Source organism: Lytechinus pictus, unplaced genomic scaffold, assembly GCF_037042905.1.
Source record: "Lytechinus pictus isolate F3 Inbred unplaced genomic scaffold, Lp3.0 scaffold_19, whole genome shotgun sequence".
Taxonomy (NCBI): domain Eukaryota; kingdom Metazoa; phylum Echinodermata; class Echinoidea; order Temnopleuroida; family Toxopneustidae; genus Lytechinus; species Lytechinus pictus.
The window spans coordinates 3,983,722-4,008,395 of NW_026974140.1; the positions used below are offsets into that span (position 1 = coordinate 3,983,722).

The window sequence follows — 24,674 nt, forward strand, 5'->3', positions numbered from 1 at the left end:
TTCAATTTTTTAGCTTCATGAAATAACGCATCGGATCTGCAGTTAAAGTGCAGAAGATGAGAAAAATCAGTTCATATCCGCAGCTAATTAATCACCTGTTCATCCATTGTGACGTCAGCGCGCAGAGTGTAAACTATGCGCAGATCATAATGCGCACAAATATAACTGTGGAACGTCCTTAAGCTGCATATTCGTACATGTTATTATATTAGCCTTCTTTTATGTTGACTGAAAAATCTATAATAATCCAAATAGTTTATTTATATTTTGTTTACTGAAATCAACTTAATTAAATAAAATCAATCCTAAAAAGGATTAAGATTAATTGGTCAAATTGTAATCATATGGGCTTAGGGAATTGATATATGTCTCGTTATAATTATAAAGAGAGCAGCCAATTTTTAACGATTCACTGATGAAAGTAGCCTTTTCTATCTTTTCTCTCAAGAAAAATACAGATTAAAAGTGACGATGTCAATTATCTGAAAATAAGGTAATTAGGGTCTGTGATGCTTCGTTCTAAAAGTACACTTAGTATCATGCACTTCTTCATGTGTTTTCCATGTTCCAGAGTATCAAAAACTCCTTGATGTTCTTATCCAAGTATCTATGTATCTAAGTTTTCATGTAGGCATGTGCCCGTAGCCGCGTATCCAAGTATCCATGTAACCAAAGGTATCTAAGATCCCCGTATCCACGTATCCGCGTATCCACGTATCCAAGTATCCAAGTCTCCAATAGTATCCAAGTATCCACGTATCCACGTATCCGCGTATCCACGTATCCAAGTATCCAAGTATCCAATAGTATCCACGTATCCACGTATCCGCGTATCCACGTATCCACGTATCCAAGTATCCAAGTATCCAATAGTATCCAAGTATCCACGTATCCACGTATCCGCGTATCCGCGTATCCAACAGTATCCAAGTATCCACGTATCCACGTATCCGCGTATCCACGTATCCACGTATCCAAGTATCCAAGTATCCAAGTCTCCAATAGTATCCAAGTATCCACGTATCCACATATCCGCGTATCCACGTATCCAAGTATCCAAGTATCCAATAGTATCCGCGTATTCACGTATCCACGTATCCGCGTATCCACGTATCCACGTATCCAAGTATCCAAGTATCCAAGTATCCAATAGTATCCAAGTATCCACGTATCCACGTATCCGCGTATCCACGTATCCAAGTATCCAAGTATCCAACAGTATCCAAGTATCCACGTATCCACGTATCCACGTATCCACGTATCCAAGTATCCAATAGTATCCAAGTATCCACGTATCCAAGTATCCAAGTATCCAATAGTATCCAAGTATCCATGTTTTCATATCCATACATGTTTTAATATAATAGTATCCAAGTATTCTGTATCCATATATAGATATCAACGTATATCATTCCTTAAACAACATCATCAACATAATTATATACCATTGCACGTGTCCTCGATCACGCGCCCCCTCTTTGATCCCTTGCATATATATCATCCCTTTTTAAGTCCTCTGATTATTATATCACCTGCCATTACTTCACTCTCTCCTACTACATCCACCACATTGGACAAGTCGTGTACTCCCTCTACGGGGCCATCCCCCCTCCCCCATCTGCCCCCTCCCCCCATCCTTTATCCATCTCCCGATCCGATTCCTGCTTGTCGCCGGGGACTCTTAATTCACTCACGAACGTAGAGGGCGACAAAACTGATATCGCACCACACCGGCAGCAGCAATTAGTAGGTAATTGCTCTTTTGTAATCGATTCATGACATTGGATTCTAAAGGTACTCCTAAGAAAGTTATGACATTTTAAAGTTTTGCTTATTTTTCACAAAACAGTGATATGCACAACTCAGTGACATGCAAAATGAGACAGTGGATGATGTTCTTGAGTTCTTCACTCACTATTTCTTCTGTTTTTCATTTTTTGAATTACACAATGTTTCATTTTTACATATTTGACAATAAGGACAACTGACTGAACGTTATAGTATTAAACAATGCTAGTTCCTTAGTTCACTTGGCAATGAGGAGAAAATTCAAATATTTCATATAATAAAATACAAAAGAAATAGTGAGTGGATGACGTCATCAGTCTCCTCATTTGCATACCGAACAGGACTTGCATGGAACTGTTTTGTGATATCAAGCGAAACTTTATTTTACAACCGATTTTCATGAAATTTTCAGTAAAACGCTTGTTGGATTTTTCTCTTTTTATTTAAAATCGACTTTTTGTTGGGGTGGACTTGTCCTTTAATTATTTTTTGTTTTCTTTTTGTATCATATTTTTAAATTTTTTTTTGGTTCACTCCCACTTTTATACATTGTTCTAAACTTCTAATCTTGCAGCGTATTTTTCTTTGATTTTCCTCCTGCTATAATATGCTGCAAGGGAGAGAAAACAAAAATAAACTGGATTTGGGGCCTGCATACTCTAGGTTTTGGGATTCAAAGAGGGAGAAAGGGAAAATTGTTGTTTTGTATCCGAGTTTGTTATGTGTAATTTATTTACTCTACCATTATGACGAGTGTGTGTCTATATTATGTGGAGATCAAATAAAAAAGTCCACTCAACCTGGGAACAATACAATTCTTTCTCTTTCAATCATTATATGGCTGCAGAATTAATATTTTAGAAGTTTTATTAATTTTTAATGTTTTTCTTTATATTTTTCGGGCCACCAAACTTTTATATCGGGCCACCAAAAATATTATTTGAAGGGTTTGGTGACCCGAACTGGCCACCACCAAAGAATTAATGTGGAGCCTTGTTTTAGATTTAATCAATTTAATCATGCATGCTAACTGTTAGACGATTAGAGGGTCTAGACCTCGTCTAGTCAGTCACTAGTGTTTTGTATCCCTCACTTTCAGTTGATGAATTGTGTTGAGTGACATTGTGTATTGCCAGTGCCATAGTCAAGAAGCACACAGCACAGCCATATCAGAGAGCAAGGGAGATATCTCCCATGTGGGATATCTCTGATATTATAAACTTTTGTAAAGAATTTTGGTGTCTAATTTCAGGGACAGTCTCCACTCCAGTTTGGGAGACTAATTTCCTTTGCTTACACATGCTGCAATTTACCTTAGAAAGTGGAAATTTGATGAGCAGATTCCTCAAGACCTTGTGAAAATATCAATTTCCACAATCTACTTTAAAAAGTCACCATTTACTTTTGTTTTCAAAAGAATTTCAGTTTTCATCCATACACAAAACAAATGGGCAAACAAAATTTTGGGTGGAAAAAAATAACTTCCTGTTTAATCTATCCTTTTGCAAAGCAACTCTCCATTGTCTCCCGTATTGGAGTCTCTTTTTGGCTGTGCGTCTATACTGTCAGTACTAATGACTTGCCCAAGTCTTAAAGATAAATGAAAGTAGTTGCAGTAAACACTGATTTCATGAGAAAGTCAGTAAAACCAGGCTTAAGTGTCCCTATATCATTGATGATCTATATCTGGTACAGTTACATAAACTGAACTTTGTGAAATCTTGAAATCTACGCTAAAAAATGTTCACACTGAAGATCACCAACACAGATAAGCGCACGTGGGACAGTGTATTATTATTACTTTGAATGTCGGCCCGACGCTTGACCCGAATCCTGTGCTTATTTGCTAATTTCTCAGCAATTACACAATTTCTTCCAGAATCCTTTGGCACATGTTTTTTATTTATACAAACAGACACTTTGGTGGTCATTTCATTGGATTCTGTATGAACTCATGTTGAAATCGTCACCACAACTGGCATTTATCTTTAAGCTTGCCTAACTGTTGGATTTGTGTTAGGGTATTTGATTAAAACTTGAAATCAATTACAACTAGTGGAAGAATACTGATTTTGAAAGCCTGGCCTTGAAGTTGAATTGATCATCTATCTTATATTCTTAAATCATGTAAAATGGGGCTCTGAAATTCAGATCAAAAGAATAGACTATTGGCCTACACCAATAGTTCAGGAGTTGGGCAGTAAAATGAATGGAATTCATACATTTTTTAACCAACTTTTGTCCAGGTGCAATATTTCCCCGCTTGTTTTCATGAGCTGGAACTTTTAATGAGCTGAAAACCTGCTTATCTAATAATTTCACATGATAAACGTGAACAATTCAGAGATTATTGTTAGTAAGATACCGTATTTTCGGTAAATAAACCACACCTTATAAAGTCAGGTGCAGTTTATCCAAAGAAATAACAATATTTCCTCTGTAAGGAGGAGAAGTTTTCAAGAACACCCAAGAAACAGAAGTGAATATAACGTATTTGTTGGTTACTAAAAACAGAAAATATATTGTGTACAGATTTGATTTTAAATTTTTTTTCATGAAGGTTGTTTTGATATTATTAGCATAATTACCATTAATTTGTAATGTTTCCTTAAAAAAAAAACCTGGATGTTCATGTCATAAATATTGATTGGAAATATTGTAACCTACTGACTGTGGTACAGGGGGTGGCAGAGCAGCTAATAATTGCAATTATGATAAATCATTTCAGTTGTACATTTAATTTTAGTAGCCAGTGTGGGTTTAGGCAATAAACGATGAGATGATGGAAACTTCTACTTCTACGACGATACTCGGCAGGATTCATAAGTCAGGATGTAGTGCTAAGGAATTATTTTGTGTGCTCATCTGCAGTGCATACTGTTGGTGCTTTTAAATGTTGTGCTGTTTGTGCAAGTAAAAAATCTAGTTCCTTGGTTTAGATGTTATTTGGAAAGGGCAACAAATGGCATTTCATTGAATGATTGTATGGATACAAACAATAATTTGATGTAAATCCGTCTATGAATTTGTAAAGTTCTGATTTTGTGATGTCACAGACGAGCAGGTTCTTCATATGTCATGTGATTTAATTTCCCCAGATACCATTTTCCCCCAAAAAAAAGAAAAAGAAAAATATTTAATTTCTCATGATCCACACCAAAAAATTTATAATTACATGATATATGAGGAGCTGCCCGTATATGACATCACAAATCAAAGACTTGAAATATTCATAACTCTCTTATTCTTTAACGGATTTTCATCAAACCTTCACCAATATTTTCTTTGAATTCTTTTTAATACCGTTAACAAACTTAGTGTTGGGGGTAAACTTCCCCTTTAATAACTAGTCCTTTTTATTAATTTATGAAATTTGATATGTGTTCCTTTACTTTGGAACTTCTAACAAGCAAGTTAATTAAACTGTCAAGTCAATATGATGTATTACAATACTTTGAAATCCACTTTGCATACAATTGTCTGGCAAGCTTACTAGTTGTGTAAAGTATTGAATATATATCACTGGTCTGCTTTTGTTTAAATTAAAGACTGCCATTTTGTCCCTTATGTATTTCTGCCAGTGTGTCAGTCTCTATTGAAGTTACAAGAAATATTTGTCTTTAATATCTAAAAACCTTTATCTTCCGAAATCTTTACTTTACAGCCATGAAGACTATTCTGGCCAGCAGGAATGTAGAAATCCCTGAGGGGGGTAAGTGTATATTCAGACATCTTACTTTGAACTTTAATAATCTGATCAAGATATCATTGTGATAAGTTTTCTACCAACTATCAGCTGATGCCATAGAGAAATTACATCCATAAAACAATACATTATTCCCCCTTTTTATTTGTAAATTAGTATTCTCAAATTATTTCTGAACTCCTTTCACAATCCTTGTAACAAATGTATGGTTACTGATAAATTCAATTCAGTTATTTCAATGATATCGTCCCTTGTTATTTATTTAGTTGAAGTAAAGGTCAAGGCACGTACTGTGACTGTCAAGGGACCACGTGGAACTCTCTCCCGGACGTTCAAGCATCTCAAGGTCGAGATCCGTGTTCTTTCCAAGACCAAGCTACAGGTTATCAAGTGGTTTGGAAGCCGCAAGGAGTTGGCATGCGTCCGAACTCTCTGCTCTCACATCGAGAACATGATCAAGGGAGTCACCCTGGTTAGTCTATTATCCCAGATCGATGTTGTCTCACATATCACGTCAAATGCCATTCCCACTTGTTTTGGGGAATATAGGGAATAGGAACAACGGGATCAAAGGACAATAGCAAACAACATATACATCATTGACAACAAACAAATTATATCTATTACAAATATAAATATATCATATCGATTCCACCTTTCTCATTCTTCATCTAATGATAAAGCAAATAATGAATAAAAGTTCATGAATTAAAATTTCCATATAACTTTTTCAGATATTTCGCTTGACAAGTAGCCAGAGTAGGCGCACTGGTGAGATGCACACAATCTGAATTGGATATGAATGGCAGGCCAACTGCAATTGGTGTGACCATGATTTTCTGCCTTTATGCCATATCTTGATGTAGGCATTAGGCAGGACACGTAACTCCTGCAATCTCAAATTCTTATTTATACAAAAGTTTAGAATAGAAATTTAAAAGAATTTACCTTGTGAATAAAACAAAACAGTGCACCCTATCACTACTTCCTATAAAAGTCCAGTTGCACAGTGTGAGGGTGGCTTTAGTAAACAATTTTTGAACATTTTAGAAATTATGTGTGAGTTGTATTTTTTAACCCTTTTTAATTTAATGAATTTTGTCACTACCCTGCCACGCAACATTTTTTTACTGCACCGCTCAGTGACTTTTTTCTAGTCTTGTGCATCTGTTGAGACGATCGAGTGTGCAGTTCTAAAATTATGCAACATTTTGTGAGTGCATGTAAGACGTTCAAAAACGTGATTCTGTGTACAAATTCAATGCAAATTGTGTTTTCAACAAAACATAAATGTATGATTGTTTTTGCTTGACAAAGTTCATAAAAAAAAAACACAAAGACCTTTGTGTTTTTATTGTTTTTTCGATGATTTTTGTCGGGGACCCTTTTGTGATCCTAAATAGCATATTAAAAATGAATCCATTTAAACCAACTAAAGTAAAAATAATCATACGTTTATGATTTTTTGGTTGAAAACACAATTTGCATTGACTTTGTACACAGAATCACATTTTTGAGCAATCAAAAAAGCTAAGAAATGCATAAGATTAAGGATAAAAATACAATAGGAAATAGATTATGTTTTGACAATTTTTTGTAGATATTTGTTAGGAATGTAAAAATCTGCATTCTTCTAGAGCTGACTTAAAGTCAAAACCTGAAGAAAAAAAACATTTATTGCAAATTTTATATAATTATTTGCATAATTGATTAGAAAAAAATTAAGTAAACATTAAAGAAAAAAATTTACTGTAGGGTAGGCAGGGTATATAATGTTAAACCCATGGTTGAATTTGGCAATTCCATTAGTGTGGATGTTAGAGCAGAGCAGATGTCATGGAACTGTCTGAAAAGCCCAGTTAAAATTAGGGTTAAGTAAACCTGGCAGTGGCAGAGGCATACATTTCAGCTGCTTGCAGTGGATAATTTATTTGGTTACTTATGAATTTTCAATAACAATTCTGGTTGAAAGCTATTGACAATTTTCAGAAGCTCCGGCATTTATTTCAACATTGATTTTGTATATTATATAGCTGTCCTGCTGAATCTATGCGTTTTTAATGTATTCCTCAGGGCTACCGCTACAAGATGAGGTCTGTGTATGCTCATTTTCCCATCAACGTCAACGTCCAGAATGAAGGAACCCTTGTGGAGATCAGGAATTTCTTGGGAGAGAAGGTCATCAGGAGGGTGGATATGAGGGAAGGCGTCCAATGTTACAACTCCACCAAGCAGAAGGATGAGATCATCCTTGAAGGCAATAACATCGAACTTGTTTCACAGTCTGGTGAGTATCTTGTGCTAACAAAAGTGAACTTAGAAAATACATTCAATGGACATGATTACTAGCAGCATGTAAAAGTGAGAGCAGGGTGTTTATGCAAAATTTGCTCACCTTTTGACTGATGACTAGACCCAAAAGAGGTTTTTTCCAAATTTGCAATTTATCATCTGTTGAAACCATTTGTTTCTTATGCAATGATAGCCTGTCTTATACCAACTTCACACTGGCCTCAAACACAGCTACAGTCCTTGGACTTTCCTGAGACTGAAGCTAGTGCTGTAGCCGAACTGCCGAACCGAACGGAAGTTCGCCGAACTTGGCACTTCCGAACCGAACCGAACGCAAAGGCCTGGTTCGGTGGTTCGGGAAAAAAAATAAAAATTCATAGAGTTAAATACATAACAGCGGGGACTACATAGATTTAAGTGTAAAATAGATAAAAAAATTATTGGTTAGTGATTGTGCACAATAAGAATTCCACCCAAAATATTTTTAAAATCCACTATGAAAGCTCCCATCTCGTCTTTGATTGAACTGTTATCAACTTAAGAATATTTTATTAACATGAATATATTTTTTCTTGATAAAATGAGGGGACATTTGAAGCTAAACTCGGTATAAAAATGTGATTAATTACATATTGTCGTAATCGATCGTGATCGTAATCGGACCTAATTATTTTGTATTTAATAAAGAAAAGGACCAGACATAAATTCATTCCTCATAAATGACAAAGTATGACAGCTTCGGTCTCGTCTTTGATTGAATTTTTATCAGTTTCAATATTTTCATAAACATGAATTTATTTTTTTCTTCATAAAATGTGGGAACATTTTAAGCTAAACACAGTTCAAAAGTGTAGTTGAATTACGTATTGCTGTAATCGATCGTGATTGTAATCGGACGTACATGTAATTGTTTTGTATTTAAAAAAAGAAAAATACAATACATAAATTAATTCCTTGTGACAGTCAAAGTAATGGTAAAGTATATTTCATCTTCTGAAATTTTCATATTAAGATAAAAGATAAATAAATAAGAGATGAAGGAGTGAGGGTAGAAAAAACAGAAAAGATAAAAATTCAAACCAAATCAACGCATGTTCCCTGATCGCGTTCCGGAAATGGTTGGTAAGGAAAGTTGAAACAGGAAGTCCAAACAACCTGCTCTCAGTTGCTATTATACAGGTAAAATTTGTATTCCGAATTCGAAACGTTTTTCCATTGTCAATATTTTCTAAAAAGTGGTTTAATCTGGTCAATTACTGAAAATGAAATGATAAATTATCAGTTCCATCTTGGTTCTGAAGATCAACGCCGAGTGATTTCACAACACTAAAATACACAGTACAGTCCCATGTACTCATTTTCGTGTTGGAAATATGTTTGAAGTCACGTAGCGTCAATCTTTCTGGACCAAGAATGGACTGATACTTTATCTTTTTAAAGTAATTGATTGACCAGATTTAACCACTTTTCAGAAAATAGGGACTTTCTAAAACATTTCATATTCTTTGGAATGTGAATTTTACCAGTATAATAACAGTTGAGTGGAGGTTGTTTGTCTACTGTTTCGACATTCTCGATCAACAATTTCCAATCGGAGAAGCTGCGTGCAGCGTTTGCAATGACATTGTAATCGATCATGATCATAGCTACATGAAATAATCATGAAAAAAAAAAATGATCTTTGTAATTCCATTTCTGTCCTGATTCTCTCATTATCAATATTTTTTCTTTGTTTTTTTAATTTCATTTTAAAAATGGAAGTAGAAATGACTCTTATTTTTGTTTAAAGATTAAAATAAATAAAAGAAAGTTATGCAACAATTTTTATAACTATTCTTTTTAGAAACAAAATTTATTATAAATATATGACAGACCTTTGTGACAGATCATCTGTTCCGAGGGTCGGCATTTCCTTATTTTATGTTAATAATTTAATTTTGGCATTAATAGCCGAACCGAACCAAAGTTCGGAAAGAAATTGCCGAACCCTGCCGAACCCGAACATGCCGCCTGACTTGCAGCACTAACTGAAGCGGTGTTGTCTTCAGTGTGATTTCTTGAACCCACAATAAACTACTCAGGGATAACCTTGCCTCGCTATAACTGCAACAAACTTGCTCTCACACAACTGAAGGTACACTGCTACAACATCGGGATAAACCACTTGTGATTTGTTTACTTATCAATGTATTCTACATCATGTCTGCGGAGATAACTTCTTCACTGCCACTTTTCAATTTTTCACGAAACGGGTCCTGCTCTTTGACAAAGTAAAGTAATAAATTGTGATTTGTTCTCTGCAAGTGAAAGATAATGACTAATAGTAGGGAGACCGCAAGATTTTTCTATCTCATCAACCACTTCATTAAATTCAGCTCTTGATGAAAATAGTGCAAAATAGAAATCTCCCAAACTTCATTGTAATCCATGAATCGGTTTTTGAGTAATAATCAAATGAAATGAATTTCAAATGAAATTCAGCCAGATACTCCCAATAGGCTCTGTAGTATAATTTTTCACAACACACACACAGCTGAAACACACGACCATACACAGAGTGCAGATCTTTTGTGTGCAGTTTTGCATTGGGCTTTCTGGAGTAGCGGGGAAGGGTATTTTGAAATCAATTGTGACACTTGATCTTAAAGGAAAGGTAAAAACATGAGTATTTCCGTTGGATTTGCCATTATCTATACTACAAAATCCCGGTAGTTTACAAAAATATGGTACATTTATTCACAAGACTTTGAACTTCGCTTTTTTGTGCCACATCAAAATTATGGTAGTAACCGAATGTAAACTAAGTAGGTAATTTGGAGCATTTTTTTCTTGTTAATTTGATACCAAAATCATTAAATTTGGATAACGGGATCATATGTCAGAAATGCGTTGAACTTTGATTTTTCCTCAAAACCATGACCAGGGGCCGCGGAACGGTTTTCAAAGTGGGGGGGCTGACCATACTAAAAATTAAATCATATGGTAATTTTTACGTTTTTGTACACGGTTTTGGAAAAAAGTGGGGGGGGGGGGCTGAAGCCCCCCCGGTTCCGCGGCCCCTGATGACCATATTTGGCTGTGTGAATGCGGTGAAATGTGCGTAATTATTTGCTCTGTGTGCAATCAACCTAGTAATAGCAAAACGTAAAAGAATAGGTAGCTTTATAATTGCCGAAGTAAGTAAAATGGGTCGTGTAAATAAACGAGAGTGGGCAGAGGATTTCAAGCAACTCCGCCCTCGTGTATTTCCAGTGTATCAAATTTGGGTCACAAGCCTACACATGTTTTGTTACAGAGGTCCTAAAAATCAACTGGTGCAGTGTGAATGGGTACATGAAATTTATCCCTGGACTGTGCCGGGACAACTTTTTTAAGTAGTACTGTAACTGCATTTATAGCGGGTTTATAGCAGTGTTGCCATCCCGCAACAGCATCGGGATAAATTTGAAAACCAGCGCGAAGATGGTACGAGATTAATTAATCCTGATCAGATCCATTTTTTGCCGTGCAGTTGTAAAGCATGTGAAATAGAAAGGTTCTTGGTATGGGAAGAAAAGTTAAGGATAGGCTTTTACAGCAATTTGAGTTTTAAAAAACTTGCTAAAAAAGGTGTTGACAGTTGAATAAAGAGAATTCTAGGATTTTAGGAAATATTCTAATTCTAAGTTTATAAAATTTTTATAAAATCCAACTTTTTAAAAGCATTTGTAGAATTGTTTCCTTTCCATGTTAAACTCCCTGAACATTAACTAGGCCTTCATGCTTTGTGCAATGAGATTGATTATGTTAATTTATGTGTATATCATGCATTTTGCCAGAAATTGTTAAATTGAATAAAATACTCTTTGTTTTTGTTGTAAATCCTCTTTGTAGTGTTGTAAACAAGTACATATAAGAAAACTTATTTATTTTTGATGAAATTTGTTGGCAACACTATTTGGATCATAACTGACTTTGCTCATTTTATATATGTATTATTGCTAAAAACACAATTTCTATTAGATTTGTAAAGAAAAATCACATATATATCAATCAAGTTTTGATACAAATGTGAATACAAAATGTTACATAACTGCATGCTTGGATGGCACAGATTTGGTTTCAAAAGATGTGCGAGATGCCACAGAAAAATAAACACCTTGCTTCAAAGCAAAAGGATAAATTTAGATGCTGTCCTGAGTTTAATTTCAATCTTCGTATTTTCTTGTAGCGGCTCTCATCCAGCAATCCACCACCGTGAAGAACAAGGACATCAGAAAATTCCTGGATGGTATCTACGTCTCAGAGAAGACCACAGTAGAAACCGTTGATCCATGAACACACTGGCTGTGTGCAGGAGACCCTAAAAAAATATGAAATCTGTTGACACTGCACTATGTAAATGTATAATAAAAGATCTGACATAGTCCTGCAGAGTTTACAAACCAATGTCATTGGGTATTTGCCTATTATTGTTTGATTTTTTGCTGGTTCCAAGTCGAGAGAGAATGTGTTTGGTGACTGGAAGATTGAACTGCATTGGCTTGTTTTCATCATCTCCATGACATCATCATCCATAATGACTGAGTTATTATAACGTGTTTCTTTTTAACCAGTGCCTGGCTATAGCCGTCATCCTTAGGCTGATACCAGTGGACTAGTGAAGTAAAGAAATACATAAGAAATTCACTGTCACCAAAGACTGAAAATAACCAGTTAAAGTACTAAATTTTTTGAAGTATAAAAAACCTTTTACACTATTCAATTTCAAACATTTAATTAACCAAGTAGGACGACGGCAATAAAATTACCTATCAGGATATATATTCTTCCTTTTTTTCCTTGAAATCATCAGTTCCTCATGAACTTTTATGATATTGTTGTATTGTGTATGGATGCAGCAAACGACTCGTATTTACTCAATGTCATAGTGCCATCTCAGGGTTAGAGTGGAATACTGTAGATATTCCAAATGGGCAGTGTGGGAAGGAAAAAATTGCTTTTGTTTTATGGCAGATGGATTCAAGCATGAAAATCAAGAAGTTTTGCACCATAATCTTTTCTCCATAGTCCAATTTAATTTGATGAAATCTTGTATGAAACTTTTAGCAAAATTATTTATCTGGTTAATTGTCAGTATCTTTGACACAGGATTTCTTATATATATTTCATCAATCCACATGTGTGCAGAAAGTTGCACCAATGACCCGCAGTCTTGGTCAGGCACCAAGGGATCAGTTGGTTCAACACTGGCTTTGTATCCATTCAGCCCCCTTTCCCCCTCAAAGAATCACACTAGTGCAAATTGATCTATCGGGTGCTAAACTCGAAGAAAAGAGGAAGGGATTGGGGTGAGTGAGAGATAAAGGAGAGGGAAAGAAAGAGAAACAATGAAGGTGGGTTGGGGGTGAAGAGACTGGCCAGTATTCTGAAGTCCAGTTTAACTTGGGCCATGGTCTAACTACATGCTGAAACTATGGGAAGCTGAATATATAAACCCCAAAAATTACATTGTATGTTTTTATTTTTTCCCCCAAGTTTACTCTTTTCTTTGCACAGTATGCTTTTACAGTGGAGAAAATCATCTTAGTTCACAGCCAGTTATTAATGAAACGAGTATCAAGTGAGCTGATAAATATATCATAAAACTGTTAAGAGATTTGAGTCACAATTGGCTATCCATAGTTGAACCACAATTTGGACCAGAGTTTGAATTATACACAAGTTCAGAGTATGGGCCAGAGAGAAAAGGGCAAAATACTGAAACAAATTTGTCTGTGAATGAGTGGTGTTAATACAAATTGTTTGCAGCCATTTTCTGTATGAACTAAAAGGTGATATTAATGATCAGAATGTGCATGGCATGCATGTGATATCTCATGGATGCCTACTGAAGGGAGGGGGGTAAAAGCTATTCATAAGTTATGCGTGACTGGAAAATGGGCCTGCTGGAATTTGATCTTAGTTGTCTCCACTCAAATTTAAAATGTAATCTTAAATTCTTGTTAACATATGAATAATGGAATAATGATGTTTTTGTACAGCGCAAAATACATAAGGCAAAATTGCATGTCTCTAAGCACTTTTTACAAGTGGAGATGGAGAGGAGAACACTGGTTCCTAATTGTCTACAAAATGCTAAATAAATGTGTTTTCAAACACTTTCTAAACTTTTTGTATGTTGATACATTCCTAAGATTTTCCGGCAGATTATTCCATGAAACAGCGGCTGCATATGAATAAAGTAGAAAAAGTCATTAGTACCGGGTAAATGTCATAGAAAGTAGAAAAAAGAATGATCAGAATTAAGTGACAATTTGGGGTTATTCATTTATCGCATTAACATTTTGCCAGTTTTGCATAACTTCTGAATAGCATTTGACCCCCTCCCCGGGTTGGTTGGCAGCAACTTATCGTGGCTGGGCTAATATATGTTACAAGGTTTTATCAGCTCAGCCACGTTAAAGGGATGCCCCGGGCTGAAAATATTTATATCTGCATAAATAAAGTAATATTCACAGAGCAAAATGCTGAAAATTTCATCAAAATCGGATAACAAAGTTATTGAACTTTAAAGATTTGCATTATTCCGGTGAAATAGTTCTAGGCATGTCTTTATAAATATTCACTAGGTGGGCTGATATGTCATATCCCCACTTGTCCTTTTGTATTTTATCACATGAAATTAGGTTTATTCAAAAATTTTCTTCCAAGAAGTAAAAAAAATGGATTGACAACTGATTGAGTGCATTAGTTATTTATTGCCACAACTTATTTCATCATAATGGAGACTCATCATTTACACATGTATAAAAAAAAATGAAAGAATTATGATTTCATGTAATAACATAAGAAAAAGGAAAGTGGGGATGTGACATCATCAGCCCACCTTAGAAATATTCATGACGATGTGCATATGAAAGTTTTCACAAAATATTGAAAAACTTTAAAATTCAATAACTTCATTATTTGTTATCTGATTTTGATGAAATTTTCAGCATTTTGCTCTTTGAATTTTACTCTATTTATTTAGATATAAATATTTTCAGCCCGGACCATCCCTTGTGCTCTGTGAATTTTACTCTATTTATTTAGATATAAATATTTTCAGCCCGGACCATCCCTTGTGCTCTGTGAATTTTACTCTATTTATTTAGATATAAATATTTTCAGCCCGGACCATCCTTTTAAAGGGATGGTCCGGGCTGGAAATGTTTATATCTGAATAAATAGAGTAAAATTCAAAGAGCAAAATGCTGAAAATTTCATCAAAATCCGATAACAAATACAGAAGTTATTGCATTTTAAAGTTTTTCAATATTTTGTGAAAACAGTTATATGCACATCGTCATGAATATTCATTAGGTGGGCTGATGTCACATCCCCACTTTCCCTTTTCTTATGTTATTACATGAAATCATAAATGTTTCATTATTTCATTCATGTGTAAAAATTAATGATGAGTCTCCATTATGATGAAATAAGTTGTGGCAATAAATAACTAATGCACTCAACCAGTTGTCAATCCATTTTTTTACTTCTTGGAAGAAAATTTTTTAATAAACCTAATTTCATGTGATAAAATACAAAAGGACAAGTGGGGATATGACATCATCAGCCCACCTAATGAATATTTATCAAGACATGCCTATAGAACTATTTCACCGGAATAATGCAAATCTTTAAAATTCAATAACTTTGTTATCCGATTTTGATCAAATTTCAGTAATTTGCTCTGTGAATTTTACTCTATTTATTGAGATATAAATATCTCCAGCCTGGACCATCCCTTTAAGTCCTGACTCAAATATAATATATGAATCAACATGCACCTGTTTATTTCCAAAAGATCAACTTAATGGTTATGCCTGCGTCTAATTACACCAATTGCAAAAATTTCTACAAGAAAGACAAGATGTCACGTAATTAGAATTACTGTAGAAATAGAATCGGAACATTTAAAGGACAAGTCCACCCCAACAATCAGTTAATTTGAATAAAAAGAGAAAATCCGATAAGCATAATGCTGAAAATTTCATCAAAATCGGATGTAAAATAAGAAAGTTATGACATTTTAAAGTTTCGCTTAATTTCCTGACAAAAGTCTTTTGCACATACCGGTTGGTATGCAAGTGAGGGAACTGATGGCATCACTCACTTTCTTTTGTGCTTTATTATATGAAATATTCTAATTTTCTCCGCATCATCCTGTGAAACAAAGTTTTATTTCTCCCTGAACATGTGGAATTACCATGCATACATTGTTTAACATTTTATGGTTCAGTCAAATTGGTCCTGATTGTCGGCAAATCTGTAAAAATTGAAATATTGTATACTTCAAACAATAACAAACAAAAGAAATAGTGAGTGACATCATCGATTCTCTCATTTGCACGTGCCTAAATTGGGCATATAACTATTTCGTGAAAAATAAGCGAAACTTCAAAATGTCGTAACTTTCTTATTTTACATCCGATTTTGATGAAATTTTCAGCATTATGCTTGTCCGATTTTTCTCTATAAATCGTAATTTGTCTGAGGTGGACTTGACCTTTAAATGTAGCCTACGTTGCACATACCAAATAAAATGTGCATTTCACTGATGTGAAGTCATAAGCACCCTTATGACAAAAGCGTTTCGGCGCTAATGTACTTTTGCACCGGCCGACTTCCACAATAAAAAAAGATTTCTGGGGCCGATTGCACGAAAGGGTCTTTCCAAGGACCGTCTTTCGTGTCGCCCATGTTTTATGATGCGCTATAAGCGGGGTGTTTCTGAAATTTATGTTAAACAAATAAAATTCATAAGCTTGCTTTTAAATCAAATTTTATACAATTTCATGAGATATCACATCATTTTATAAACAAATATTTTGTTTATTTTAACGGACAAATAAAATATATTTGCAGATAATTTATTTGAAATGCGTTTCACATGGCGTATCATAAAAGATGGGCGACACGAAAGACGGTCCTTGGAAAGACCCTTTCGTGCAATCGGCCCCTGGATATTTTTTTTGTTACAGAATTGATTCTTGTGCATACCATACGGGATATCAATCGGTAACTTCAGGTGAAAATTTAATCATTCATTGATCTGATGACATGTGCGACTAAGGTGCCGTCGCCGTAACAGACAGATAAAACTATATAAAAAAAGGAATCGTTCTCGGCAAATGTTATTCTAGATCTACTAAAGGAGATAACTTTAAACTACAGGGATGGCATTTAATACTCAACAAGAGGGCGTTGATCCAGAACTAGCCCGATTCATTAATTTGGAGACGCAGCGACAGAAGTTCTCGCAGCTCGTTTACGCACTCACGGACACTTGTTGGGATAAATGTGTCGCAGAGCTCCGGCTGGGCGCCCGGCTTGAGAGCAAGACTGAGTCGTGTTTGGTGAACTGTGTGGAGCGGTTCATTGATACAACAAACTTCATCGTTAACAGACTAGAATCTGTAAAGTCTAGCCCAGGGAGCAAGTTAGGACTGGAGTGACCTTGGCTTTGGAAATTGGCCCTTGTGTGTGTAACTTTGCAAAATTCCTAAATTGCTGAAAATGAAGTCAGAGTGAAGTGAAGACGGTGAAAACAGTGAATGATGATGTGACGTGACTAAAGTCTAAAGTTCTGCTAAGTAGATCCATGGACCATTGGTACATGTAGATCTAAGTCTACATATCAGGTCAATCATGTCTCATCTCATGAATCAAGCTGCTCAAGGCAGCATTCATTTAGTTGGCATAAGGAACTTCATCATTTCAGAAAGTTAAGCCTGGCACTTAGTCTTAAGTCAGTCAACTAAATCAAGCTCAAGTCAAGGCAGGATCTAGATCTAGGCCTACATGAATTTATAGATTTGGAGGATAAATTCAACGGAAGATTGTGAATAGAACATGTGGATCAGTTAATTTGTGGTGAGCAATTTTGAATATCACTCGGCATCTGGGAATCTACGTTATGTTGCCATTTTCACACTGCATCAACCATCTTTGTCCATGGACTTTGACAAAATTAACAAGGTTTACTTAGATTACAAAGAGAATCTTCATTGCCATTGGATCTTTCAACTAACACTTGCACTTCTCAGTCTTCATGTTCATAGCCATGTTTGCCATTAAATAGGAATCACAACTCGCCAGCTTGGCCTACTTGTGAATAATTTGCATTTCCATGCGTTAACATTTAAAGTTTGTTATCATAGACTAAATAAAGTTGAAGGAGTTGCATAGAAGCAGACAGACTATGTAATAAAACAGATATCCTAGTGCTGATTCTAAGCCCAATCACATGCTCATCCTGCTCATGACATATATATCAATGGATATTGAATAGTTGGTGAACAGACTCGACATCTAATAAATGCTGCTTGAACTGAGAAGGAAGAGACAAATCAAATGATCAGTATTATAATACCAAGGGAAATAGTGATTTGAATATGATGGAATGGGCTTGGGAACGAGTGGTCAGTTTTGAAATTGTAAATGGGGAAAAAATGCATTGTCAGCTAGATATTGTACAATCCACAGCTATTGTGGATGTCACACATAATCCCAATTTGATCACTCACCTGTTTAGAAACTGACAGTGAAAGGCACCTATGTAATGTATGTTGTATGGACCTCCTTGTACAAATTAAATAGTCAAAGAAGGGAATTGTCTCACCAACAATTCCATGTACAGTAAGTACTTGCATTTGGGTAATTGTATAAGTTTTCTAGTTCATCAATTTTATGGAGATAATTTACATTGTAAATTGACTGAATAAATTTATTTAACATTAGGTCAGTTTTGTTTAACTTTCTCATATTTTTCTGTTCACAAAGTTGCATTGTTTGTAAAGGCAAGGCTAATAATTCAATAGGGAGATGGATTGTATGATATTGACTTAAAGGCAATAAAAAATGAAAATTCACGCTATTACATAAATCGGTTAAATGGAATCTCAATTCTTATGAAAAGTTTGTTCTTGGATGTGGGCTTCTTACTTTTTATGATGATTTAGTACCAAAGTCCTAAATTTACAATTCTGAAGTGGATTTTTTTTTTTTTTTAAATGGTTTGGGAATAAGAGGTGTTGAATACTAAAGTATCAAAAGGCTAATTTCAACCAAGGAAAAATATTCCTGAGTGGTTTATAAGTACACATGTTATAGGAAAATGTTATAATTTTATTGCATTGAAATGTTGCCAAAAATATTCATTATTGATCGAGACTTGATCGGTTATAATGGGAGAAGAAGACCACAAGTCACATTCAATGAAGACTTGTGATTTCCTAATTGACAAAGGTTGTGGTAGTAGAGGGTCACCACTCACCAGGGGACTGTTTTATGAAAGTTGTCAGCACTGACAAGATGTCTTTCTCCGACAGTTAACATATTAACAGTCAGAGGCCAATCAAAACCAAGGATTTTACAAAAATTGTCAGCACTGACAATTTAGTCAGTGCTGACAACTTTCATGAAACACCCACCAGGTCAATGTTCATAGTTGAAGAAGATGATCACTATTCATAATGATGAAAAGAGGATCACAGTGCAAATTCCATAATTGACCACTTACTAGACGTAACGATGGGGGTTGATTAGTCATAATTGACAAAGGGTAGGTCTAATCCATGAAGAGGATTCTTTATTCATAATCCTTATGATTATGCCTAGTAATATTCTTTGATAATGCATAGATATAGTGATCTTATTCAAAGAAAACTAGCGACCTTCTAACCCTTCTTTGATAATTGATATTGATGATCTTCATTGATTTACAGTAAGTTACTCTCTTCTCCCACTATGACTGATCAGTGATCATCTTCATTCTGTATTATAAAAAGTGGATTAGTGGTCCCTATACCCTCAACATATTGTGATGAGCGATCCTTCACTTTTATAACGTCACTGACCCTTACTGAAACTTTGATCCACAAGTGGATCTTCACACAACAAGACGAGCACAAATACAACTTTCTGTTGCACAAGAGGGACGTACTTCTGTCCATAAGTCATTGGCAGGGACCATATGCTGCATATTCAGACCACTTTCCTCGAGTGAATGGTTGCACAGCAGACTAATCCCCCAGCAGCTATGACATTGGCTTTGAGTCTTTGTCAGATGGGGAAACTTGGGTCCAGGAACCACTAATGAATTTATTTCTGAGATGCCCCCCCCCCCCCCCAAAAAAAAAAGAGGAAGAAACAGTATAATGGAAGACCTGGCAGTCTTCCTGCATAATCTGCATTATGCAATTTCATATAGCAGCAGTGCTGACTTAGAAAACAGCCAAGATGAATAATTTTTCACAAAGGAAGGAAAAACATGCATTAAGTTTGTTGACCTCAAATGACCTTTGACCTTGATTGAGAAACTTGTAATTAATTATTTCATATATTTTGTGATAATGATAATCTCGTATCAGTTTCATTTAATTTGATCTTGTATTTGAAAATAATGAACAAAATATTTATTCGTAACAGGGTTGATTGAACTAAAATAAAATTTGACCTTGAACCAGCAACCTGTAATTATACTGATCAAGTTAATAACGCCGCAACAACACCAAGTTCTCACTTTTGCTATGCAGAAATAAATGAGAAATAAAATAATGCTTATAACAACAATATTTAAAAAATATTATTAATGATTCTCATCATGTGCAACAAGATCAGGGGAGCGTTTTATGAAAGGACTTGTCGGGCGTTTTATCTGACAAGTCTTGTTTTATCCGAGAGTTACCATAGTAACAGTGTTTCTCACCCAATCAAGGAAAAGTCAGATTCGACAGCTTGTCGGACAAAAATGTTGATAAACGCTCCCCAGAATATCCAATAGGCATCATTCCATGCATGAACAATATCCCTTGGGCAAAGCATGTGCAGTCTATGTAGGCCTACTGCCATTAAACATAGGCCTATACCATCAGCCACTAATACAGTAAATTAACTTTTTCATTCATTAAAATTCTGTCTTGTTTGACTGTTTTAGCATTATATAAATATTTGGCTTGAAACTTGCTGACAAAGCATAATCAAGCATCATCTGCCAGGGTTGTCCGATCAATTCCTGTATATAAATATCAGGAAAAAAAATTACTTTGAAAATTGCAACATTTCTTGAAAATTCCCGTTTATTCCCATGGAAAGTTTCCAACTCTATTAGTAGGAATATAAACACATGACAAGTTGTCCTCATGAATTGAAAGCAGCATGACTAACATAGCTATGTACATGTACAGTGGTGTTCGAAAGTTAGTAAACCCCCCCCCCCCCCCCCCCCCCCCCGTTCCGTAGACCGGCCTGTTTTTCACACCGTGCGGTAGGCCCTATATAGTTCCCAAGACCCCGTAGTTTACCCTTTTAGTCAGTTCCTTACACTAGCGTACCTGACGAGTCACAACCCATGCAAGGGACATATCCCTGCCCCCCCCCCCCTGACGAGTCTTGAAGCCCTTTTTTTTTTTTTTGCTTATCAAATTTTTTTCTGGTACGAAATCCTTTATTTGTGGTTGAAGACCTTTTTTTTTTTTTTTGCTTGTCAAATCCTTTATTTGTGGTTGACTTTTTTTTTTGGCGGACGAATTTGCCCCCCCCCCCTGTGGAAAATCCTAGGTACGCCACTAGTTCCTTAGACCCCCATTTCAGAGTTTCGTGAAGCACACCCCTATCAAAAAATAATTTTGAGTGCCCACCCCTCCCCCCGGGGTAAACCCAGAAAATGAACATATCTTCTTACTTATCAAGAAGTGTTCAAGTTTTGTTCTGCCATGTTTTAGATATTTTGTGCAGTCAGGTGATAAATTATTACATTCAATAAACCAAATTTTCCAGGTAAGGGAGAGTTGTGACTTATCTCTACTTCTTGATCGACATAAATAAAACTACAAATAAATACATGTAAATATATAGGCCTACACCTACTCTATCCCCCAAAATTGCTTGAATATCCCTTTTTTCCAAACCGTAAATTGCCACTTGACCTACAAACACATTGTCTTATCCAATCTTTTTAATAGTTCGTCTCCAACCAGTTCACTTACTGACCATTTGGTCTAATTGCCATTTACCACTTTATCTCAATTCCAGGGGCCCCGTCTTATCAAGAGTTACGATTGATCCGATCAATCGCAACTATGGACGGCTAGCAACGTCAACATGTATTGCATGTTTGTTCAAAATATTTTCTAACTATATGATTTATATTCATGCATTCATTGTTTTCTTGAAAATTCACTGTGCTTTTCTTTGTTTACAAAGAACATTGTGCCAATCTCCTATAGAAAAAAATATGACACTGATGGATTTCCATAGAGTTACGATTGATCCAATCAATCGTAATTCTATGTAAGACGGGGCCCGGGTAGGCCCATTCAGGTGAACTGTACTCAAAGGGGAATTGTCAATTCTCGGCGCCTTGCACGAAATTTTGTACTAATGAGGTTATTGTTAGCTTTTTGGCTCCCCCAATCCACCCTGCCAATACAGTACATGGATTGACGCCCCTTAAAGGAGAGTTGGAGATTGATAGGAGTAGAGAGAGAGAGAGAGGAAGAACCAGTGTAATAAAAGGGGGATACCATACAAAAAAAAATTGGAAAAGGGAGAAAATATGGTTGTGTGCCGTTGAAACTTGTATCAGTGCAATGTACGGGGTATTCTGCAGTTAAAGGGGTACTCCGGGCTGAAAATATTCATATCTACATAAATACAGTAAAATTTAGCAGAGCAAAATTCTGGAAATGTCATCAAAATCGGATAACAAATAACAAAATTATTGAATTTCAGCAATAGTTTTGAAGACGTGTTTAGCAATAATAAATTTTAGAAAGTCAAAAGGGGCCTAAGCTTTCGATCCTAATAGCAGAATCTTCGTCGGAGGCAAAATGACAAACATATAAAGTGGAACAACCATAATATAGACCACAGACAAGCTACAGCAACACTAGAAACAAGGAGACAAAACGGGCATTAGTGAGTAGAGAAGACCAATCATTTTAGTGAAGGGGATGAAAGAAAGGGAGTAGGAAAAGACCTCAAGCCAAGAGGGATTAAGATAAAGAGGCAGGCAACATCAAACAGGATCTGGAACAAAATAGTGATAGAGGGTATGAGGAAGAGATGAATAACAAGAGAATTAGCGAGAGGTGGGTCAAACAGGTTACAAAGAAAGGCATAATAAACTGGTGCATAAGAGGGGGGAAAAGGGAAAAGAATGGGGAACAACTGATAATGTGCAAAAGACATAAGTATATAGGATAAAGCATTAAACAAACTAAGAGAAGAAGGTAAGTGTAAATATGTATCTATAAGTGATATGTATATAAATATATCCCCCCAAAAATGTATATGAAAAAATATAAATACACATATGGTGTAATAACTGATATTGTAATCCGGTAGGTGGACGGCCACATAAGACTATATAGTAGGAAAAAAACCCTGTATATGTGAAAAAGAGGCCGAGCAAATTGCCTAAAAAGGTAAAAGCAAATATAGAAGAGAGGAGGTGTATTATGAAGAAACCATACATGTAAATACATTTTGTGAAAATAGTCATATGCACGTCATCATGAATATCCATGAGGTGGGCTGATGATGTCACATCCCCACTTTCCTTTTGCTTATGTTATTAGGCCTACATGAAATCATAACTGTTTCATTTTTTCATCTGTGTGAAGAATATATCTCTTTTACAATGAAATAAGTTGCAGCAATGAATAACTAATGCACTAAATCAGTTGTCAATCCAATTTCTTCGGTTCTTAAAAAAAAATTGAATAACCCTAAATTCATATAATAAAATACATAAGAACGAGTGAGGATATGACATCATCAAGCTGCTCATTGAATATTCATGACATGCCTAGAACTGTTTCACCGGAATGAAAAATGTATAAAAAAAAATTATAAACTCCTCGAAACAGACGGCTGCCAGCTGTCTATCATGGATATTATACAAGAACGACCTGAATATCCATGAGGTGGGCTGATGATGTCACATCCCCACTTTCCTTTTGCTTATGTTATTAGGCCTACATGAAATCATAACTGTTTCATTTTTCATCTGTGTGAAGAATATATCTCCTTTACAATGAAATAAGTTGCAGCAATGAATAACTAATGCACTAAATCAGTTGTCAATCCAATTTCTTCGGTTCTTAAAAAAAAATTGAATAACCCTAAATTCATATAATAAAATACATAAGAACGAGTGAGGATATGACATCATCAAGCTGCTCATTGAATATTCATGACATGCCTAGAACTGTTTCACCGGAATGAAAAATGTATAAAAAAAAATTATAAACTCCTCGAAACAGACGGCTGCCAGCTGTCTATCATGGATATTATACAAGAACGACCTGAATATCCATGAGGTGGGCTGATGATGTCACATCCCCACTTTCCTTTTGCTTATGTTATTAGGCCTACATGAAATCATAACTGTTTCATTTTTCATCTGTGTGAAGAATATATCTCCTTTACAATGAAATAAGTTGCAGCAATGAATAACTAATGCACTAAATCAGTTGTCAATCCAATTTCTTCGGTTCTTAAAAAAAAATTGAATAACCCTAAATTCATATAATAAAATACATAAGAACGAGTGAGGATATGACATCATCAAGCTGCTCATTGAATATTCATGACATGCCTAGAACTGTTTCACCGGAATGAAAAATGTATAAAAAAAAATTATAAACTCCTCGAAACAGACGGCTGCCAGCTGTCTATCATGGATATTATACAAGAACGACCTGAAACGTTTGTACCATAGAGATCAGTAGATTAGTATTTCTTCAATAAAACGGTCGATAACTTCAGCATGATGCAATAATCTGTTTGTCACATCACCGCTACCGTACTAAATGTATTCCAACATTCATATCGCATTGAAGGTCCCGAGTTTGCGACG

The 24,674-nt window shown here is 35.4% G+C and overlaps 1 protein-coding gene across 1 annotated transcript; it reads left to right on the forward strand.

The window, feature by feature from the left end:
• The first annotated feature begins 5,110 nt into the window (after nucleotides 1–5,110).
• Nucleotides 5,111–12,214, forward strand: LOC129261014 (large ribosomal subunit protein uL6-like). The gene is made up of 4 exons (XM_054899041.2): nucleotides 5,111–5,500; nucleotides 5,761–5,966; nucleotides 7,568–7,781; nucleotides 11,997–12,214. The coding sequence occupies exons 1-4, from the start codon at nucleotides 5,455–5,457 to the stop codon at nucleotides 12,101–12,103; spliced, it is 573 nt and encodes a 190-aa protein (XP_054755016.1). The 5' UTR covers nucleotides 5,111–5,454; the 3' UTR covers nucleotides 12,104–12,214.
• The last annotated feature ends 12,460 nt before the right edge of the window (nucleotides 12,215–24,674 follow it).